This window comes from Vitis riparia, chromosome 8, assembly GCF_004353265.1.
Source record: "Vitis riparia cultivar Riparia Gloire de Montpellier isolate 1030 chromosome 8, EGFV_Vit.rip_1.0, whole genome shotgun sequence".
In the NCBI taxonomy this organism is placed as follows: Eukaryota; Viridiplantae; Streptophyta; class Magnoliopsida; order Vitales; family Vitaceae; genus Vitis; species Vitis riparia.
This window is the reverse complement of record NC_048438.1, coordinates 12,273,439-12,295,600: the sequence shown is the minus strand read 5'-3', so window position 1 is coordinate 12,295,600 and position 22,162 is coordinate 12,273,439. Positions and strand designations below refer to the sequence as shown.

The following is a 22,162-nucleotide window of genomic DNA, read 5'->3' as shown; positions in this document are numbered from 1 at the left end:
GTAAATTGTTTTTGAAAATAATTTTACAATTAAAGATAATTTAAAGAAATAATTTTTAATAAAAAATGAATGGTAATGCTTTAATAAAATTATAAATTATATATATATATATATATTTTATAAATATTATAAAAATATGGATATTGACATCCTTATGAAAATATAATTGATTTATTTAGTTAAAAATAAATAATAATAATTTAAATTTAATAATTGGTGATATTATTTTATTTTAAATAAATTTAAAAATAAATAAAGTTTAATTTTTTAAGGGACATATGAGTCAAACTTTTTATTACATGCATACATTTGCTACTCATGTACATAAAGTATTCTAATTTTTTTTTATTTAATCTGTAATTAATTAATAAACTCTTTACATTTCAAATTATTCTTAAAAATTATAAAATTTATTAAAGAATTTAAAATATTATTAATTTTACATTTAATTTAGAATTTATTTATATAGTGAGAAAATTCAGAAGATATAATTATATATGTGAGAAATAGTAAGTTATGACCCATAATATATTTGTTTTGGGTTATTATTTTTTATAGTTACTATATATATATATTTTAAGTTTTAAATTATTTTTTAAATTTATTAAACTTATTAATAAATTTAATACAAAGTCTCCTTGATTTGAAATTTATTTCTTTAATTTAAAAATAATTGGAAAAATATGTTTAAGAAAAAAACAGTTTTAAACTAATTTTTGTCTATAAATATTTATTAAGTCACTAATTGAGTTTTAAATTATTTTAAAAAATAACTAAGCCCTTTAGCAAATCAACATGCTTAAATTTGAGTTTATTTGCCTAATAAAAAAACGACAACATTATGATTATATATAAAAGAAAAATTTAAAATGTTACTCAAAATGAATTTAGGCATGTGACTTTTTAATGTTAATTTGATTAGTTTTGAGTTTTATGATTTTCTAATATTAATTAAATTAATTTTTAAGTTTCAAATTATTTTAAAAAAATGATAATATTTTTTTATTAAGTGTTGTTTGATATGAAATTTGTTTATTTTAGAAAGAAATTTAGAGAAGTTAAAAGAAATTTAGGGAAATATAATATTTTAAGATTTTTGGTAATGGTATTGGTTGGTGGAGAAAGCCAAAGAAATATATTATTTTCATTTAATTATTTTTTTTTTCAGAATTTTTATAAAATCCACCTACCAATATTTTGGTAATTTCCCACATTTTAATCTCTGCGCCGGATGAACCCTGTTTTCATTAAAAAGAATTTCACTGGGTGCCCAAGCCCACCCAAGTCACGACCGGGCCGGCCCTTTCTCCCGGAGACATTGGCGCCTCATCGCAAGGCAGTTATCAGCTAAGTCGCTTACGTTTTTCCTTACATTCCATTTGTTTACCGTAACATCCTATCTGATAAGATATTCCTACGAGGTTTCTTGAATGAATGTTTTTTTTTTCTCTCCCATTTTCTCAGCAATCAAACATCGGATTTGATTAATCAAAATAGCAGTGAATCAGTGAAGAGATCACATATTTTTCCCGATCTAACTGGTAAGTGCTTTAGGGCACGATTTGTTATGATCCTAATTATGCGTTAACGAAAATTGTGAGAAAACCAATCTGAAATTTGAAATTGAAAATTCAATTTTAGACCAGAGATCCTTACCCTACAATCTTTCATTGCCACAACTCCGAAAGTAAATTATTTTTTGTTTACAGGGCGCTAATGGAATTCTAATGACTCAATGAAAGTATACAGCATTAATTCTGGTTTTTAAAAATGATTTTTTTATTTGTTGAATTCGAAATCCAATGAACATTTCGCTGAACCCTCTTGTTTTGATATCTTTGTCACTAGAGTAAGGGGGATAGAAGACTTTGTTTCTTTAATTGTTGTACAGGGCACCATTTTCTCTCTCGCATAAGATTTTCCGTAAAAAAAACTAATCTAAATTTGGTTATTATGAAGTTTCAGTTTGAAACATCGAGTTTGGATCGGATGTGGTAGAAGCTGAAGTAATTCTTGGCGGCCGAAGTAGCACAGAAGGTTTTTAAACTTCAGTTTTGGTGTAAACTTTGTGACTGCTGTAGGAAAGTTAATATTTGGAAGTGTGTGTTACTTAAAACTACTTACATCCCTTGATAACATATCATGCTTGGAATTTTTCTTGATCGTTCATAAATACCTTTTCGTCCTTTCCTTGTTTTCAAGGTACGTAAATAAAGGGTTAAATCTTCTACTCCAGAGACTAATCAGTTTTTCATTTTTGTGTTGTTGATCAGATGCTATCAGTGAAGGCTTTGGATAAATTTTTACGGTTGAGAAGTTTCTTTTCTTGTACTTCTATTCCAATAATGTCAAATTTGGAGGAGCCAGCTGTTTTTGGCAAGCTTTCAAGATTTGGTGGTGATAAAGTTAAAATGTTTTCCTCTAATCCTTGCATGATCAGAGAAAATGGTACAGGAATCGGAGATTGCTGGCTTGAAGGGTCGAGCCTTCACTCTCCAAAAAGTAGCAAGTAAGCATATGTCTATAAACCTGAAGCCCTCTGATTAAAATCTTCTTAACTCTTGCTTGAACGTTGGCATAAAAATGTATTTTCAATTTTTTTTAATCTTTTCTTCTACATTCTTTATTTTATTTCTCTAATTTTTTTAATAATTTTGTTGCCATCTACATGCTTGCCTGATAAATCACAAAGAAACTTTAATTTTGATTTATCACAGTCAACTGTCACATTCGCACCCATGTGTCCCCTATTTTCATAAATTCTAGGCTTTTGCAAGGATATTAGAGGCTAAAATCCACGTTTCTATTCAGTTGTCCTTATGTACAGGTATATATGTTTGTGTGTGCCTCACAGATTAAAACACCAGGATGTTCATTACCACTGCCTGATGTGCTATGACAGTGCTTGACAGCTCATGAATCATGTATGAAGAATTCTGAAGTCCCTTTCCATTTCTTTCATTTTTCTTTTTCGGGTTTCAGAGCCTTCCAAAAGCTTAATTTTCTAATTCTGGGATCAAAAAACAAAATTGTGCCATTAGTCATTGAGTCCTTTCCTTCCTTCCTTCCTTCCTTCCTTCCTTCTTTCCTTCCCTCCATGGGTCAAGTGGTCCATTTCTTTTGTATAGTGAGTTGATTTGGGAAGGCAAAGTTCCCCGAAAACTAAAGAAATGAGTGGTTGGTAACTTGAGAAAAGGATGATACCAATATCAATCCTAAGGTTCTTTGGATGCTATAGAACACTTACTCTTGACTGGTGTGCCATGTGTAGAGTGAATAAGGAGACAATGGGTATTCATTTCCCTTTATCTTAAGAGTTATGGCAGTGCATTTTCTATTGAGTGGTAATGTTGGTGTAGCTGCCTGGGAACTTCCTTCTTGCATGGAAATTTTCTTCATATCATCAGCAGGAGAGGTAGAGGGTAAGTACCAATATGAATCTTCAGGTTAAATGGCCCAATAGAGTGCTCACTCTTGATTTGTGTGCCATGTGTAGAGTGATCGAAAAGACTATGGATATTCATTTTCCTTTGACTTGTGAGTTGTGACCTTTTCTATTGCTAGCATGGCTGGGGTGACTCCCAGGGGATTTCTTTTTTGATGGGAAATTCCATGTCAAATAGATTCTAGACGTTTGATTTGGTTATCTAGAACATTCATAAGTTATTCTTTTGCAGTTATGAGTATACAGAAGAAGTATGCCCTTGGAGAAGACAAATGAGGAATGTGTCACGGGGGGATTTCTTAAATCGTACACCTGCAAACATGAGTAGAAATCATAGAGTATTTCGAAGTCTTCCTGATGCTTGTTATTTGCCAGATCGTCCTTATAGCTCCCATTGCAATGATGAATGCACAAGGGATAATAAGGTGCATTACATCTCATGTAGACTTTCTATTATTGGTGGATAAGTGGAAATCTTATTATAAAGAAAAAGAGGGAGGGAGTTATAAACTTTGTCTATTTCTTTTCTTTATTTGTAGGGTCATTGTTTGAGTCATTGCTCAGTGAATCAGATTCTTTAGTGACTTTATTTTGAGCCAAATCTGTAATTTCATGCTGATATAAGAAACATCTGTAATATTCTGGCTATGAGTATTCACACATGTTCAAAGGCTGACAATTTCAATAATTTATACCACATTTTTTCAGATTTTTCTGGACATATATGCAAGTCTCAAGGTTTGGTGGTTTTCTATTTTAAATACAGGAATTGTGTAGTCTAAAAGTTTACATGATGTCTTGCAGTTGCTAAGAAGTATGCCAGGATTTGTGAAGATTGTGGAAGTTGGTCCCAGAGATGGATTGCAAAATGAGAAGGACATTGTGCCTACTGTTGTAAAGGTTGAGCTGATTAAGATGCTAGTTTCTTCAGGATTGCCTATTGTAGAGGCTACAAGTTTTGTCTCACCAAAATGGGTGCCACAGGTAAAGTAGGCTTTGGTAGTTTTTGGGAGATAGTCAACCTTCTTGTAAAGTCATTTGCTTTGCATGCCTATTCTGTATGTTCATTTTTGCATAGATTTGTCAGCCTTGTTACCTTAACTTTGCTAAGAAGTTTCTCCTTTTTGTTCAACTTCTTGTGTTTGCAACAAAATAAATAAATAAATAATTGGGCCTTTTATTTTTGTTTTATATTCTGTGATGTGGCTAGCTATCTTCTGCATTTGTGTGTTTTAGATGTTAATCAAGACCCTAACCTATGATGTTAGTTGTTAGATGTATATTTTACATTGGATCTTGGAGCCAATTATGTGAAAATTTATTTCTTGACTGCTCAAGTGTAGAAATATATTTAAGCAATAATAAGAGATATAGATGGCTGTTTGATAGTGATTTAGGATTTTCAGAACTGTAAAAAATGTTTAGAACTTTTTAATGAAATAAGTTATGACTTGTGAGAAGTTTTTTGATGATCACCACAGGCATGGAAGCAGACTAGGAGGTCTGATAAGGACAAAGGCTGTTCTGTTATTATGGTTGAATCATCTTGTCAAATAAGTTCTATCTCATCATGGAGCTGGGTAGCTTATTACTTTAGTACTAATATACTAGAGGATGTGGCACACATGATATGCGGTACAAGTGTAGAATTACTTCTACTCTTTGAGAAAAAAAGGGAGTAGTTGATGTAAGAAGAAGGCAGTTTTTTAGAGGATAACTTCATCCCACTACCTCCAACTATTAATTTTAAGTTGCCTGGTTTCTCCCTATCCAGTGAAGGATTTTGAAATCAAAGTCTCTTACTTTTTTACTCTTATGAAGTGCATTATTAATTATAAGTGGAAGAGTAGGGTATTTGGTTTATTTGCAAGGGAGCTGATGTGAAGAGGGCTTGTCCTTTTGTAGGAGCTAGATAACTGAAATTGGACAAAAATATATGATATGGTGGTGAGGGAATACTTTGCTTTATGGAGCTGAAACAAATTCAGACAGTAAGCAAGTAGAGATGGATTTGAAAGACAAGGCAAAAACAATTAATCTTAGTTTTTTCTGAGGAAAAAAAGTTACCAGGTAGGTTTGTGGAGTGCCTTAAGACAAAAAGTGGCACTGGTAAGGACTCTCTTTGTGTTAATTGAAAACCTTAAAAGACATCGGGACCTCAAAAGGACTAGGATTCAAGATATACACTTCAACAGAAGAAGAAACCCAACATAGGTTGAAGTTATGCACAAGATTCATGTAACCTTTACCATTTTTCTACCTTTGCTAATTTTTTTCAAGCACAACCACCATGGGGTTATATGAATAAGCGCAGAAAGGTTTTTATAAGGCTAGTGTTGGCCCAAGGCTTCCCTTAATGGAGTTTTGATGACAATAAAATGAGGTTAATGGTACTAATAGTTCAATTAAGTTTATTATTTCAGGTTTTGAAGGAATCAAGGCAAATTCAAGGATCAATCAATAGACGATTTGTGTTATGAAGACTAGGTCTTGTTGAAGTCCTAGGAACCTTTGTAAGATTGGATTTGTTGGTGCACTAGGGTTAAATCAATTCATTCACGCACTTAACATTTTTAAAATCATCCTTTATGTGTTTTAAATTGAATATATTTTCATAAAATTGGATGGTTTCATGTTTTTCAATAACCTGGGAATTAAAGGATTTATGAAGTGTGTTGGAAGCCTTCCTAAGGTTTCCTTGCCTTGATTTGGTCTCAAATTTGCAACAATAGTTCATTTGGTCGAGGTGTAGGGGAATCGATTGAGCTGGTTTGGCTTGGGTAGTCAAGGTGGTACTTTTGTGCGCTTGGGGCCCAAAAGGTTGCTTTAATCGATTGAGGCAGAAGCCTCGATTGGTTGAGCTCCCGGACCCCTAACAGTCACCTGTTAGGGCATTAAATGCTCAATGACTAGTCAGTCGGTCCAATCCAAGTTGTGGGTTTTGGGTTTTTCAAGTTGTCGAGCTATAAATTGAAATTTTTAAGAGAATTTATACACATGAGATCATGAGTATTCAATTGCTAACCTACCAAAAGTCTCATTGAAAGCTCTTAAGTACATTCTAATTCTCTTGTGCACCTTAAACCAATCCTAGTTTCATTGTAATTTTTGAGCCATTATTGTTCATTAGGATTGTATTGTCCTTTCATTACTTCTTTCAAATTATTGATGTGTTGTTCAATTGAGGTTTACTACTTGAGAAGAGTTGTCAAAGGTGGATTGACACTATAATCCAATTGTACACATTGAAGGCTTGGATTGAAGCCTTGAAACTAGTAGAACTCTCACTCGATCAGAGTTTGAGGAGAGTGGATATAGGCCAGGGTTTGGGCCAAACCACTATAAACTAGAGTTGACAATTCTTCTTCCTTCGCTCTTCTTATCTTGTCTTGTTTTAATTGCTCATTATTTTTGTTCTTGTTATTTTCATTGTCTAATTGTAAAATCTTGTAAAATTGCCCTTCAACCAATTCACCCTCACCTCTTGATGATTATTTAGGTCAAGTTAGCTATTTTTCACAACTAGTTAGTGCCGATTGTGGGCAAAACTTTTGTGCTTATCTCTCTTGTTGTATGCTACTTCTTCATTAGCATTAATTGGTCAATTAAGATTTGATTCAAACAATACTTTCTTTTTTAGTAAAAAATATTTTGTTTAAATGAATATTGTATCACTTACTGAAAACATTTTAGTTGCATGGCAAAATCCAGTTGGCTTTTACAAATGGAAAACAAATGTTCATTTCTTCCTTAGGTGTGTGTACCCATTGATGTGAGTATATATAATAGGGGCATGTTTGAATTTTTTTTTTTTTTTTTTTTGACTTTTTGATTGTTAATGAGGCACATTTTGTAGTCCACCAAATTCAACTATTTTTCTTAAAACTCTATTTATAAACTTTATATTTGAGCATAAAATTTTAAAATTTTCTTCATATGCAAGAGAAGGAATATCAGCATCAAGGAGAAGCTTTTCCTTTCTTGTTATCACAATGACTGCTAAACATTGCTTTGTAAGGTCATTATTTTTGCTACTTGTTTGTAACATATCTTGCTTGTTCTCTCCCTCCATCCCTATCTCTCGTTCTCTTTGTTTTTTATTTCTTTCATTTTTCTTTTTTTGGTTTCTATTTAAGTATGTGTTTATGTTTTGTGTTTCTTCTACCTGTCTGGTGGTGTATCCTCTTTCAATTTCTCCAACATCTTTAAATTAATGTGCTTCATTGAATTTGGATCTTGAAGTCAAATTTTTTAATAATTCCTTTTTTTTATAGATATCCTCATAGTTGTCAACTTATAAAACGTATTGTGCATTGTTTTTCTATTTTTTGTATTGTGTATCGTATTGAATAATGTATCTTAAGTTTTTAAACTATATCATATTGTATGAAAACATTGAATACTAGGGTTTTAAAAAGTTCCATTTAACAAAATATGAGTTTAATATATAGGTTCATCACAAACCTTGAGGGGTAGCTCAGTTGGTCCGGCCTTGGGTTTGCTCCCTAATGGTCACCAGTTCAAGTCCCCTCAGGGCCACTGGAGGTTTACCCGATCGTTAACTTCAGGGCCTTGTGGGATTAGTCGAGGTGCGCGTAAGCTGGCTCAGACATCCACGGTTATCAAAAATATATATATATATATATATATATATATATATATATATATATATATATATATAGGTTCATCACAAAATTCACAAAAAAAAAGCTTTTAAAATTTTTAGATATAATTTTTAATTCTAAATTTTACTAAACATATGTACTTATGTGTATATATATATATATGTCATATGTCATCTCCAAAGTTTCAACTTTTTATATTCACAAAACTAATAGATTAAGTAAAAAAATTTATTCGTCAATTATGATCATTTTCAATGCTGAAATTCAAATCATTGAAATGGAAATTCTCCAATATTCATTGTAAGAATAAATTTATTTAACTTCTAACATGAGTTTCGACAACAAGAATGTAGCTTTTCATATAAGATTATTTTACTTCTCTCACCTTTTTATGATCAATTTCTAATGTTATAGAACATTTTAAGCAATTAATATAATGCTTCTTTTAAGAAAAAAACTTTTGAATATGATTTTTCTTAAAAATTATGAAAAATAGTTAAAGGTGTGTGCTGTTGTATCATTATATCTCGCATCACAAGTATCTTAAGCTATGATTAATATATGAAAATATATTGTGAAATATATCGATTTTCATAAAAAATGTATCATATTATTGTATCTATTGTGTATCAGAAGTTTTTAACTACTACGGGTGTCCTAACTTGTGTTCTCGTATCTACTATAATGTTTTCTCATTTTTTGGATTATCCTCCCAAACAAAATATAAATCTGCATGATTAAATTACAGCTAGCAGATGCAAAGGATGTAATGGAAGCCATTCGAACTGTTGAAGGTGGTACATTTCCTGTGTTGACACCTAATCTTAAAGTAAGCTGTCTTTTATGGATGAATTTGCACTTGTAACCTGATGTTCAATTTGTTTGGATGAAATTGCTGATTTTGGTAATGTTTTGTTTTAGGGCTTTGAAGCAGCTGTTGCAGCTGGAGCTAAGGAAGTGGCCATCTTTGCCTCTGCTTCTGAGTCATTTTCAAAGTCAAACATCAATTGTAGCATTGAAGATAGTCTCACTCGTTACCGCGATGTTGCTCTTGCTGCTAGAAAGCTCTCAATCCCTGTTCGTGGGTATGCCTTCTAACTCAATTTCAGCTTCTCATTTCTTCTAAGTTCATTTAATAAACTCTTTTAATTTTTTTAGGCAAGTTGATTCAATAAATTCTACTCATATATATTTTATAATTATAAAGTAGTTTAAGAGTAGTGAAAATATCATAAATTTCTCTTAGGAGATGATTAAAATAGAGAGATAAATATATCTATGTTGCACAAATGACAGAAACTGTTATCTGCAGAAGAAATATATACCTCATATGTCGTGCGTTCTGTTGTCTAGAATTTTAATAAAAAGTCTTCTCCTTAATGGTGTGTTATTGATCCTCTTTGCACACATAGTAGATGACTTTTCCTGATGTTGTCTCCAATTTGTGCCATTCTCTAGCTCCTCATGAATCTATCATTTCTTGTTTCCACCCTCTTCTTATATTGCCACTTGTCCATCTTAACACCTGAATCTTCACTTTGGCTACTCATCTTTTTGCCTACAATTTTTTGTAGTATTTTATACCATAAAGCATAGCCGGCATGAGAATTTTCATTTCCTGATAGGTACTCTTAGAGTCCATTGGTGGTGCTTTTGGAAAACACTTCTAGCATAAAAACGTTTTTGAAGAAAAATTAAGCGTTTGGCTAAATTTGTGAAGTAATTTTAAAAAGTTGAAAAATCATTTGTAATATTTCCTAGAGAAGCACTTGATAGCCAATTCTCTGAAAAAAACACTTCTAGAGAAAGCACTTCAACTCAAAGTACTTCAAATAGAAACACTACCAAACACACTCCTAATCACCCAAAAGAAAAAAAGAGATCTGCATAAGCAACAATTGTCCTCTTCATTCATTTACTACGTATTTATCACTTTTAGGCTCCAAATTTCAGGTTTTGGAAACTTTGGGGGAAATAACTAGTGAAGGGAAAAGGAAGAAAAGGAAAACAAAAGGGTGGTTTGAACCCAATAAATTTTTTCTCTAAATCTCTCTTAACTTTATTCACTTGGAAAAAAGAAAAGAGGAGAATTGGAGCTTGAAAATGTATAAAGTTTAATATTTCATTTTTTCAGTGTATTTTGCATCTCAAAGAAACAAGATAAATTCAGTATTCCATCAAATGAAGAGACTTGGTGTCTAGTAAAATCTCTTTCTGTTCAGTTATTTAGATGACAGAGCTTCATTGTGAATTGTTTTTTCTTTTCTTTCCATCTGATTTGATTCATCAATTGAGATGCTTAGAAATGAGCACCTTGTTGGAGATGGCTCAAAGATGAGATTTACTATCTATCAACCTTTGACTATTTCCTTTTCCATTTTATTGTTACCCCCTAGATAAATTTATCTTTTAAACCATGAATTCTATACTCTCTTTCTCTTCATTTGATGTCCTCAAATAAAATTTATATGCCGAAGGACTATCTTTTGAGTTGTAACTATTTTTTGGCATAAAAAAAAGAGGATGATTTGTAAAGAATCTAAATATATTTTAACCTTTGTGTTTTATTGTTGATTTCTGATTTCTATTTGTAACCTTTCATTGAAAAGAAGTGGCTAGATGTATTTCCCATAACATGAAAACTAATTAGTACTTTTCTATTTTAATTCAATTTCTTGCTTTATATAGAAGGGTAATAATTAGTCCTTGATGTCCTCAGATACATATCGTGTGTTGTGGGTTGTCCACTGGAAGGAGTAGTATCTCCGTCAAAAGTAACATATGTGGCTAAAGAACTTTATGATATGGGTTGCTATGAAATTTCCCTTGGCGATACTATTGGTGTTGGTACTCCTGGTAATGTCTAATACTGCCTTTTGTTTTTTCTATTTGTCAAATGGTGGTTAGGTTCCTTGTGTGATAAATAAGAAATAATATGTTAATTTTTGCATTGTAAAGTCATTACCGAAATAATAAATTGCCAAGTGTAGGAGCTTTTGCAACCTCATGATAGTACCTCACACAAACTATTGATTTTGATTTTAACATGTCATTTGTGTTTTTTAAGGAATGGAAACTTACTAGAAACTCTTGAAACATAGTATAAATGGTGTAAAATTTTGCAAAGGCTTGGGAACATAAGCCAAGGCTTATCATTTACAAAAAAGTTCAATCCATTAAGTCTTAGATTTGGACCTTATAATTTATCATATAGTCAAATTAAGTTAATTATGGACTAACAGAAAAATCAAATGTTCATAATTAATTTAAATTGTGACCTATTAAAAATTGTTACATAGCATAAATTTTTTATCAATAGAATAATGTCATGTGTAACATAGGCCCTGGACAAAGAACTATACAATTTGTCATCCATTTAAATAAAAAAGTATATATTCTGATGAGTAAAATATAATTGTTAGAATAGACAAAAATGGTAAATTTGATAATTGGAAAAAATAATTATCAAGTCTTGTTAAGAAAGAAATTAAAGACTAGGGAATTTTTTTTTTGATAAAAGTCTAGGAAAAATGCTCTTTCAAATCTTCTTAAACATTATTTTAATTAAAGAATAATATTTTAATGGATGCAAATGTGGTGCTTTTAATCCCTATAACTAGGGCTCATTCCAAAGCTCTCAAGAAAAGTCAAAAGACAACAAAAGAACAGAGTTGGAAAGATTGCTTCAGGAGTTATTCAAGCTTTGTCTTTGATCTTCAAGTCCAAATTTGAAAACTCTTTAAGATCAAATTATGGATTAGAAGATTCTTTAAGAAAAAGTTTGAAGGTTCGAAGTTCTCAAGAACACATTCAAGTTCTTCAAAATCAAGTTTTAAATGTTTTCGATTGAAGACTAAGTGTTCAAGTCCTCGTATCAAACATTATTTCCTTTTGTATAGAAGAATCAAAAGGCAAGATAGAGATTTAATCTCTATTCCTTAAAATTAATAAAATTTCAGTTTGGCCACCAATTTTTCTTTAATAGAAATTTGTGTGTGCAAATCTCTCTAGCAACAGTTTAGCTTTCTTCCTTTCCCTCTTTGAGAACTTTCTGAACAGTTTTGTTGATTTAGCTTCGTTGTTCTTTCTCAATTTGGTTTTTTTTTTTTTTTTTTTTTTTTTTTTTTTTTTGTTCAAAGTTATTTTTTAGATGACTTTTTTTTATGAATACTAAGGTTGTTCTCTAACTTCTCTTATACCATGTTTGGTTCCCGGAAAATTTGAAGGAAAATGTAAGGAAAAGAAGATAGGGAGAAAAAGTAGGAGAGAAAAACTGAAGGAAAATGAAAAATAGATTTCAAGTTAATAAATTATTTTTACATGCTACTTCAAATACATTTAACTTATTTTATCCTTCTATATATGAAGATTAAATAATATAAAAATGCATAAGTTTCCAATGAAATTTAATTATATTTGATTTTCTTTTATATTTTTCATGGTAAAATCAAACATGAGGAAATCATTTTCCTTAATATTTTATTTCTTTCCTCAATATTTTCTAGAAACCAAACATAGCCTCACCTTTTATTTTCCATTTTTTCCCTTTATTTTAATTTAGAATTTTGATTGGTAATAGGTAATAAGCATATTAAATTTCTTGTTTTTCAAACATCGTAAAATTGTGGGATATTGTATGTGAAAAAAATAAATTTGTAGTCAGCAAGTAGGGGCGGTTTAGTTTAGGTTAGTTTTTAACCAACCCAAGACTAAAAGCGAGTTGGTCAGTTTAAAATAAATTGGAACCAATTAGAACCAATTTAGTTATTGACCAAAACCAACCCGACTTAATATCAGTTTGATTTGGTTTGGGGCATGATTGGGCCAATACTTTTTTCAAAAATATGGGAGCTTCTATAATATATAACCCAAAAGTATGATAATCTAATTTAGAACATTATACACATAATAATTTAACCTAAAACATCACATGTTCACATTAATATAAATCCTTACAGTGGAATAGCCCAGAATTTAAAAACAATCTATGTATACATTTGGTTTAGTTTTCACCAGTTTAAAATTAATTGATTTCTTAAATTATTTGTTGCACATACAAATGGGCATGCTTGCTGGCTTGCATATACAAACACAAATTTTGGAACTGTCCATGTTACATAAATAATCTAACTTCTGCAAACAAGGGATTTTAATTGAAAAACAATGAGTTCAATAGCATAATACAAAACATAGTATAATAATAGGATTAACATGTGACTGGATACCTTATGGTTATTGGATGAAGTCAGTGTAACAAAATTTACACATTGGATTTATTTTTGACCTATAGACCTAGAACATGAAAATCTAAAATTAATTATAGTTAATATATGCATTGAGTAGAAGAAAGGAGATGTGCTTAATTTTTTTTTTTTTTTAAGAGTAGGAATAATGCTTTCTTTTATCTGGTGCTTTTCTCTTTGTTGATTTATTTATTATTTCTTGCTTTCTTTCCCTATGTCTAGGTACTGTCATTCCAATGCTTGAAGATGTTATTGATGTTGTTCCTATTGAAAAGCTTGCCGTCCATTTTCACGATACTTATGGGCAGGCTCTTTCAAATATTCTAGCATCACTCCAAGTAAGCAACCTTCTTATCTTAATTTGCACATGAAAGTCTGAACCTTTCAAATTCCAGTATATTCTTTGTGGATTTATTTTTCTTGGGCAGATTGAGGTTGAACTGTTCTTTTTTTTTTTTTTTCTTTTTACATAATGCATACTCGCAGTATTTTAGAGACCGTTCGACTCCCCTCTATAATGAGTTAGGTTTTTCTGATTAAGATGCCATTTCTCTTTATTCATATATGCATCATTTGTGAAAATGATTGCTCCTGGGTTAATTATTTTTTAACTAAGGTTTTAAGGATATTGTGAAATGATTTACACTGGAAGCCAAATATATATGTATGAAACTAGAAATTGAGCCCAGAATTCTCTTCCTAACACATACCTCAAATTGATTATGTGACGCCAGTGTGAGTTTGCTATGGAGGGATTAGACAAAATCCCTCTAGTGGAGGTTTCTTGTCGTGTCCATTTATGTTCTGTGCAACACATTTTTGTTGATGTGTTATCTAAATTAGGGTACATGGCCATCATAAATGCACCCATTCTCTCTGCTAATACCAAAATTTAATGAGATTTTTTTTTTTGAAATGTTTTAACAATGACCTTATCTATATATTTCCTAAGGATGACACAAGTACAGTTGATCAACCAAACTGCAGAAGATACAAATAATGATTGCAAAGATAAAAAAGCAGGGGGAGGTGGCCCTAGATTAACACACAACATTTGTAATGAGGAGATTCTCAATTATCATAATGTGCAAAATCAAAAGAATTTATCAAATATAGGATGTGACATGTGACAATGTCAGAAGCTAATGAATCTCACATTTAAAAGACTTAGATGAAAATTTAATAAATTGGTTAAAAAGTTGGTTTGAGGACAAAAGTGACAAATGATCGATGATAACAATATTAAGCTAGTCTTACTGATTCTACTAGGCTGTGATCTACCTGAGGAATAATGTTGACTTAAACAAGTAATAGCCATTAGGTTCAAGAACCCTGATGGTTATCTTACTCTAATTGGTAGTAAGAAACTAGACTAAAGAAAAATGCAAGACCCATTATTAAGTTTTATATATTAGTAGTAACAGATGGGATTAGTAAATGATGTCATAATATTCTTCTTCGAAAATATATGAGGAAGTGATGCATTGGCAATCTGAACCCTAATATTGCATTAACAGATACACTGGAAAATGATTATACATAATTGATTCGATTAGAAGTTTTTTAATTGATGATCCAACATTTACTTCTGATAGGCCTCCTATACGTTATGTGTATACTAGAAAAGGGAAGAGAAATGTACTGCCACCTAGCAGTTAGTTGTAACAACCTTAGTATAGGCTAGGTCACAATCTGGATATAGGCTGGGATGGTTTAAATAGGAAAAATGAGGGAATTACAAGGGTTAGATATCATGTGGATCTGGTAGGAGAGTGATAACCTCTCGAATAGCTATCTGAATATCAGTTGGGTCTCTTGTTTCTTGAAATTCTTGAAATACAATAATAATTCTCCATTAGATACCTATCAATTTGGTATCAGAGCATCGATCCAGATGGCTTAGAAAAAGAATGAAGGTTGGGTGGATTTTCTAGAGAAGGAAGTTGGAGAAATTAGAGAGGAGATGCAGCGCTTACTAGGAATGGAAAAGACGGTGACGGACCTTGCCTAGAATGTAATGCGAGTTCTGCAGTCATTGGAAGAGACACAAAAGACGATGGTGGTGTTGTCATCGAGGCGGGTCACGACGACTGCTGCTCAACGAGAAGACCATGCAAAATGGATCCTTGGAGTTGGGGAAACTAGTGGGGGGTGGATGGCATCGGATGAGATGAGGCGAGGCGGAAACGGGGAATGGCGTGGCGGTCGACGGGTGGAGATGCCTGTATTTACGGGAGAAAACCTAGACAGCTGGATCTTCCGGGCCAATCGATACTTCGCGACGTACGGACTCACGAAATAGGAGAAATTAGTTGCTGCCGTGATGAGTTTAAATGGGGACGCACTCTCTTGGTACCAGTTGACTGATTCGAGGGAGTCGTTTGGGAGTTGGGAAAATTTGAAGAGGCGGCTATTGCTTCGCTTTCGTCCGACTCAAGAAGGGAGCCTTTGTGAGCAGTTTCTGGCAATGTGACAACAAGGGACAGTGGCAGCATACCGGCGGGAATTCGAGATTCTAGCGACTCCCTTGAAAGGATTTTGGAGGAGGTAATGAAAAGTATGTTTATGAATGGGCTGCTTCCTGAGATCTAGGTTGAGTTACGTCTTCTGCAACCATATGGGCTGGGCCACTTGATGGAAATGGCCCAACGGGTCGAAGATAGGAATTTAACCCTAAGGGCGGCCCGTGAACCAAAGGACCCAAAGAGCACCAAAATGTTGTCATCTGCAAATCGAGGTGATTGGAAGATTGGGGAAAATTTTCAGACCAGGGCAGTGGCTGTTAACGAGAAGAAGATGAACTAGCGACGTGAGATTCCGATAAAGAGACTGATGGAATCGGATCTTCAAGCCCGTAGAGAGAAGGGGCTCTGCTTTAAGTGTGATGAAAAGTTCTCACCTGGTCATCACTGTAAGAAAGAATTAAGGGTTTTATTGGTGCACGAAGATGAAGAGGAGGAGGATAATCAATTTGACGACAGAGCAACCGAAGAACCTTCACTCATCGAGCTGAAAGACGTTGTGGAATTATCTCTAAATTCCGTGGTCGGTTTAACTACGTCGGGGACTATGAAGATCAAAGGGACGATCGGGTCAAAAGAGGTAATCATCCTTGTAGACAGTGGGGCTACCCACAATTTTTTATCCCTTGATTTGGTTCAACAATTAGCACTTCCATTAACTACAACAACTAGTTATGGGGTGATGATGGGAATTGGGATATCCGTGAAAGGGAAGGGCATTTGTAGGGGAGTTTGTATTTCGATGTAGGGGCTCACTGTAGTGGAAGACTTTCTTCCACTTGAATTAGGCAACACTGATGTAATTCTAGGAATGCCTTGGTTGGGGACTTTAGGAGACATGAAAGTAAACTGAAAGATGCTAACAATGAAGATCAAAATAGGGAAGGCAGTGATAGTGTTAAAGGGAGACTTGAGCCTTAGTCAGACTGAGGTGTCTCTTAAGGCAATGGCTAGAGCACTGCAGCACCATAGGCAAGGGGTATGGGTGGAACTTTGTCAGACTTACACCACTTCGAATTTGAGTGAAGGGGTACAAGAGGTCCCAAAAACAGTCAAAGAAGTGTTAGCTCAACATCAACGAGTTTTTGGGCCAATAATAGGGTTACCACCAAGTCGTGATATTGACCATGTCATTCAATTAATTCCGGGAGCATCTTCGGTTAACGTCCGTCCCTATCGGTATCCACATATTCTAAAGAATGAAATAGAGAGATTGGTGTAAGAGATGCTTGAGGCAGGAATTGTTCGGACTAGCTTAAGCCCATTTTCTAGTCCTGTGTTGTTGGTTAAAAAAAAAGATGGAGGATGGAGGTTTTGTATAGATTACCGTGCTCTTAACAAAGTTACAGTCCCGGATCGATTCCCCATTCCGGTGATCGATGAGTTACTTGATGAACTTCATGGTGCGACCATTTTTTCCAAACTAGACCTCAAATCGGGCTACCACCAAATTCAAGTCCGACAACAAGATATCCACAAAATGACATTTTGCACCCATGAAGGTCACTACGAGTTCTTGGTGATGCCTTTTGGGCTAACCAATGCACCAACGACTCTCCAATCATTAATGAACCGTATATTTTGGCCACACCTTCGGAAATTTGTGCTCGTATTTTTTTATGACATATTGGTTTACAGCAAGGACTTGAAGGAGCATTGTGATTATTTGCAAAGTGTGCTGTCCATTTTGGCGAACCACCAACTGCATGTCAATGGAAAGAAATGTCTCTTTGCTAAACCACAGCTGGAATACTTGGGCCATTTGGTTTCCGCCAAGGGGGTTGCTGCTGATCCCAACAAGATTTCGACCATGGTAGAGTGGCCCACACCCAAATCCCTTAAAGAATTACGAGGATTTTTCGGATTGATTGGATACTATTGTTGATTTGTCAAGGGATATGGAGCTATTTCTTGGCCCTTCACTCAGCAACTAAAAAAAAAATGCTTTTAGTTGGAACCCAGAGGCCAAGGCAGCCTTCTAAAAATTGAAAACAACTATGACAACGATTTGTATTGGCTTTGCCCAACTTCAGTCAACTCTTCATTGTAAAGACGGATGCCTCGGGGTATGGTTTGGGTGCCGTTTTGATGCAAAGTCATAGACCAGTAGCTTATTTTAGCCAAATCCTCTTAGCAAGGGAGCGACAAAAGTCCATATATGAAAGAGAGTTAATGGCTATTGTCTTAGCGGTTCAGAAGTGGCGTCACTACCTGGTTGGTTGCCACTTTATTGTGCGAATAGATCAAAGTAGTTTGAAGTTTCTACTAGAGCAAAGAGTGGTGAATGAGTCATACCAAAAGTGGGTCGCAAAGCTGTTGGGGTATGACTTTGAAATTCAGTTTCGGCCTGGATTGGAGAATAAAGCAGCTGACGCCTTATCTCACATCCCCATTTCTATGGAGTTAGCTGCCCTCATAGTTCCTAGTCACTTAGACACTTCGTTGATCAGTTCACAAGTTGAAGCTGACCCACACCTTGCTAAGATTCGGCAGAGGCTGCTGGTTGATCCAGATGCTTATCCTTGGTATTCTTTGGACAATGGCATTCTCCTCTACAAGGGGCACCTAGTTCTTCCCAAGGCCTCACCCTTTGTTCCAGCACTTCTTCAAGAGGGCCATGCTAGCGTGGTTGGAGGGCATTCTGGGTTCTTGCGGACTTACAAACGACTCACACGAGATTTTTTTTGGGTTGGCATGAAGAATGACATCAAAGAGTTTGTGGAAAAGTGTCTAGTATGCCAACAAAATAAGGCCCTAACTTTGTCACCTGCTGGGTTACTACAACCACTGCCTATTCCAGAAAACATATGGGATGATGTGACGATAGACTTTATTGAGGGGCTTCCTAAATCTGAGGGTTATAACTCCATTTTAGTTGTTGTGGATTGATTGAGCAAATATGCTTACTTCTCTCTGCCATAGTACTGCATCTCATCCTCAAATGGATGGACAAACGGAAGTGGTCAACCGTTGTGTGGAGACATACCTTCGATGTTTTTCATATAACAAGCCTAGACGTTGGTCTACATGGCTTCTATGGGTAGAATACTGGTATAATACCACATTCCACTCCTCCACTAATATGACACCATTTCAAGCATTTTACGGGTGAGACCCACCACCGTTGCTATGTTATGGATCAGATTCCACCTCTGTTCTGGCAGTGGATCAGTTATTGTAAGAGCATGATATAATTTTAAAAATTGAAGGACCATCCCTGTTGTGCCCAATCTAAAGTGAAGTCATTTGCAGATGCCCATCGTCGTGCAGTTCAATTTGAAGTTGGGGATTTTGTCTGTATAAAACTTCGTCTGTATTGTCTTCGTTCCCTTGCCAAGCGACCCAATGAGAAGCTCTCCCCACGATATTTTAGCCCTTACAAAGTGGTGCAGCAAATCGGTCCAGTGGCGTACAAGTTAGAGCTTCCTTTTTCGGCAACTATTCATCCAGTGTTTCATGTTTCACAGCTCAAGCGGGCTCTTGGTTCATCTGATTTATGTCAGTCACTTTCCCCTATTCTTGCTGAAGATTTGGAATGGCTTGTGGAGCCTGATCAGGTCTTAGATATTCACCTGTCTCCCAATAACAATCAACCTGATATTGAAGTACTTATTCAATGGAAAGGACTTCCTCAGTTTGAAGCTTCATGGGAATCAACCGACACAATTAAAGAACACTTTCCTGACTTCCAGCTTGAGGACAAGGTGTCTCTCATTGAGGGGGGTAATGATAGGCCTCATACACGTTATGTGTATACTAGAAAAGGGAAGAGGAATGTACTGCCACCTGGCAGTTAGTTGTAACAGCCTTAGTATAGGCTAGGTCACAATCTGGATACGGGCTGGGATGGTTTAAATAGGAAAAAGGAGTGAATTACAGGGGCTGGATATCATGTGGATCTGGTAGGAGAGTGATAGCCTCTCGAATAGCTATCTGAGTATCAGTTGGGTCTCTTGTTTCTTGAAATTCAATAATAATTCTCCATTAGATACCTATCAACTTCACTTGAAGAGAAAACCAAATGCATGCACGTGCACTTGTGGATCTTTATTAAAACATACAATATGAGTGCGTGATAGGGTTGTTTGTTAAATAGAGTTTCAAAGCAGCTTCAAAACAATATCAGTAGCTTGGGGTGTTGAGGAAACGTTGTTCAATGATCACACATTTCCCAAATTATCTCTTTAGCTTGACCAGATCTCCCACAATGACCACACTTAAAAACTGATCCTTGCCATTAGTTTTTACATTGCTGTGGTTAGGTTTTCTTCCTCTTCCCCTTTTAGGCCCCTCTAGGGCAAAGGTAACGGTGAATAGAGAGTTCACCATTGCATAGAGCTGTCCCTTTCTTGGGTTTACACTATCAAATAGAGCTGTCTTTATTATTATTATTAAAAACTGATCCTTGCCATTAGTTTTTACATTGATGTGGTTAGGTTTTCTTCCTCTTCCCCTTTTATGCCTCTCTATGGCAAAAGAAACGGTGAATAGAGAGTTCACCATCACATACAGCTGTCCCTTTTTTGGGTTTACACTATCAAATAGAGCTATCTTTATTATTATTATTATTATTATTATTATTATTTTTATTCTTTTAATTTTAATTTTTATCTTGTGGGTTTAAATTGAATTCATTGTTGCTGCTGCTACTAACATATTTGTCAAACAAGAAAAAAAAGAGTACTCACCATAAAGATTAATATCTCAAAAATCCTTGTTTGCTTGTCTAAGCCACCTTACTTGGACCAGTCAACCCCAATCTTTTTCTCCCGTACCACTGCTAAAGAAAATTATATGATATATAATGCTTATAGATTGAAATAAGGGTCTAATACAGTTAGCATAAACACTAAGGTAAAACATAAAATAAAATGGGAAACTAAAAGGAAAATATATTTGGGGTCCATTGGATGGTAGCCAAGGGTCATTCCATTAACGAGTTCAGGCCTCAGAAATATTGTTGTTTTGAAACTGAGAAGAAAATTAGCATTGCTAGAAGAATGAATTACTTTAGTAACAGCCCCAAGTGGGATCAATATATTGCAAGATACGTGGTAATGAGTTATTGAATGTCCTTAATTTTTGTACTATAATTCCAATCATGGATACCAATCTAATATTATTATAACTTTCATGAAACATTTCACTGTCCCAACTCAAACTACTAGATTGTAATAATAACACATTGCTTAGTAGACTGTTTAGAGTGCATTCTTCAACATAAGCTGCCTTCATCTTGTACCAAAAAAGGTGTAATCTCCATGCATATTATGTTGATATGAATATCAAAGTTTGACCTTGGGGGTGCAGTTGGATTTATAAAATTTTAAAAATCATTACTCATGAACATAGAGATGCATATAATTGAGATGGTGCATATAACTGAATTTTCAGTGGTTTAAGATAATGATGCATCTTTAAATCACATCTACTGAGTATGTGCAGAACTTTGTTGAGCTTGCTTTAATGATATGCTTATCATTCACTTAGAAATTCAAAAAATCAGAATTGCATACTCAGTTAAGGATCAAAATTGGCTCAACAACATTACTAATCATGATGGGTGTTTGCTTTATTCCATATTTTATACACTATCTCTTTTCTATACAGATGGGGATCACCACAGTGGATTCATCAGTATCTGGTCTTGGGGGCTGCCCATATGCTAAAGGTGCTTCTGGGAATGTTGCGACTGAGGATGTTGTTTACATGCTAAATGGACTCGGGGTGAAGACAAATGTGGATCTTGGGAAGCTCATGTTAGCTGGGGATTTCATCTGTCAGCATTTGGGACGACAATCTGGTTCAAAGACAGCAATTGCCTTGAGTAGAATCAGAAGTCATGCCTCCAAGCTATGAGGTACAGGAGGGTAGATCATCTTATATCCCACCCATTGGAAATTTGAGCATTGATCATCTGAAATTTTTAAATCACACCTTGAAGAGAATGACTGTGCACAAGCCACAAGTTCTGGTGTTATCTTAGTTTTACTATTGCATTGTGTGTTTCCTGTTGCGTTCCATGCGTTTGTGCCAGGAACAATACCATCAGAGTCCATTTTTGGCTGAACCAAAGTGATGCTCCCGAATTGTAATGCTGTCACATTGAAATATTTATATGCAAATGCCTGCTTTTAAGGCTAACATGAATAGCACTGGATTAATTTTATTTTATCTTATTTTTCTTGAGGGTGGGTTTGCGTGCTCTGAGAAATGTATTGTCTTAGCAAATCCAAAGTAAAACCCCCCTAGTTATCCTTTTATGGACCTGAACTTACATTTGGACTGTGTCATGGTTGTTCCACTTCTGCCTTTGTGTGATCCTTC

General features: G+C 34.4%; 1 protein-coding gene across 6 annotated transcripts; it reads left to right on the top strand.

The window, feature by feature from the left end:
- The first annotated feature begins 1,345 nt into the window (after positions 1-1,345).
- On the top strand, positions 1,346-22,096 carry LOC117921012 (hydroxymethylglutaryl-CoA lyase, mitochondrial-like). 6 transcript variants are annotated; one of them, XM_034838751.1, is made up of 11 exons: positions 1,346-1,541; positions 1,960-2,037; positions 2,274-2,509; positions 2,855-2,924; positions 3,678-3,870; positions 4,250-4,429; positions 8,819-8,899; positions 8,992-9,155; positions 10,790-10,926; positions 13,536-13,651; positions 21,446-22,096. In XM_034838751.1, exons 5-11 carry the CDS (start codon positions 3,718-3,720, stop codon positions 21,692-21,694), a joined length of 1,080 nt encoding a protein of 359 aa, XP_034694642.1. In that variant the 5' UTR covers positions 1,346-1,541; positions 1,960-2,037; positions 2,274-2,509; positions 2,855-2,924; positions 3,678-3,717; the 3' UTR covers positions 21,695-22,096. The 6 variants fall into 6 exon arrangements, with proteins under 6 accessions (XP_034694642.1, XP_034694640.1, XP_034694639.1 ...); XM_034838749.1 differs by lacking the exon at positions 2,855-2,924 and having other exon boundaries at positions 1,966-2,037; XM_034838748.1 differs by lacking the exon at positions 2,855-2,924.
- Positions 22,097-22,162: the final 66 nt, after the last annotated feature.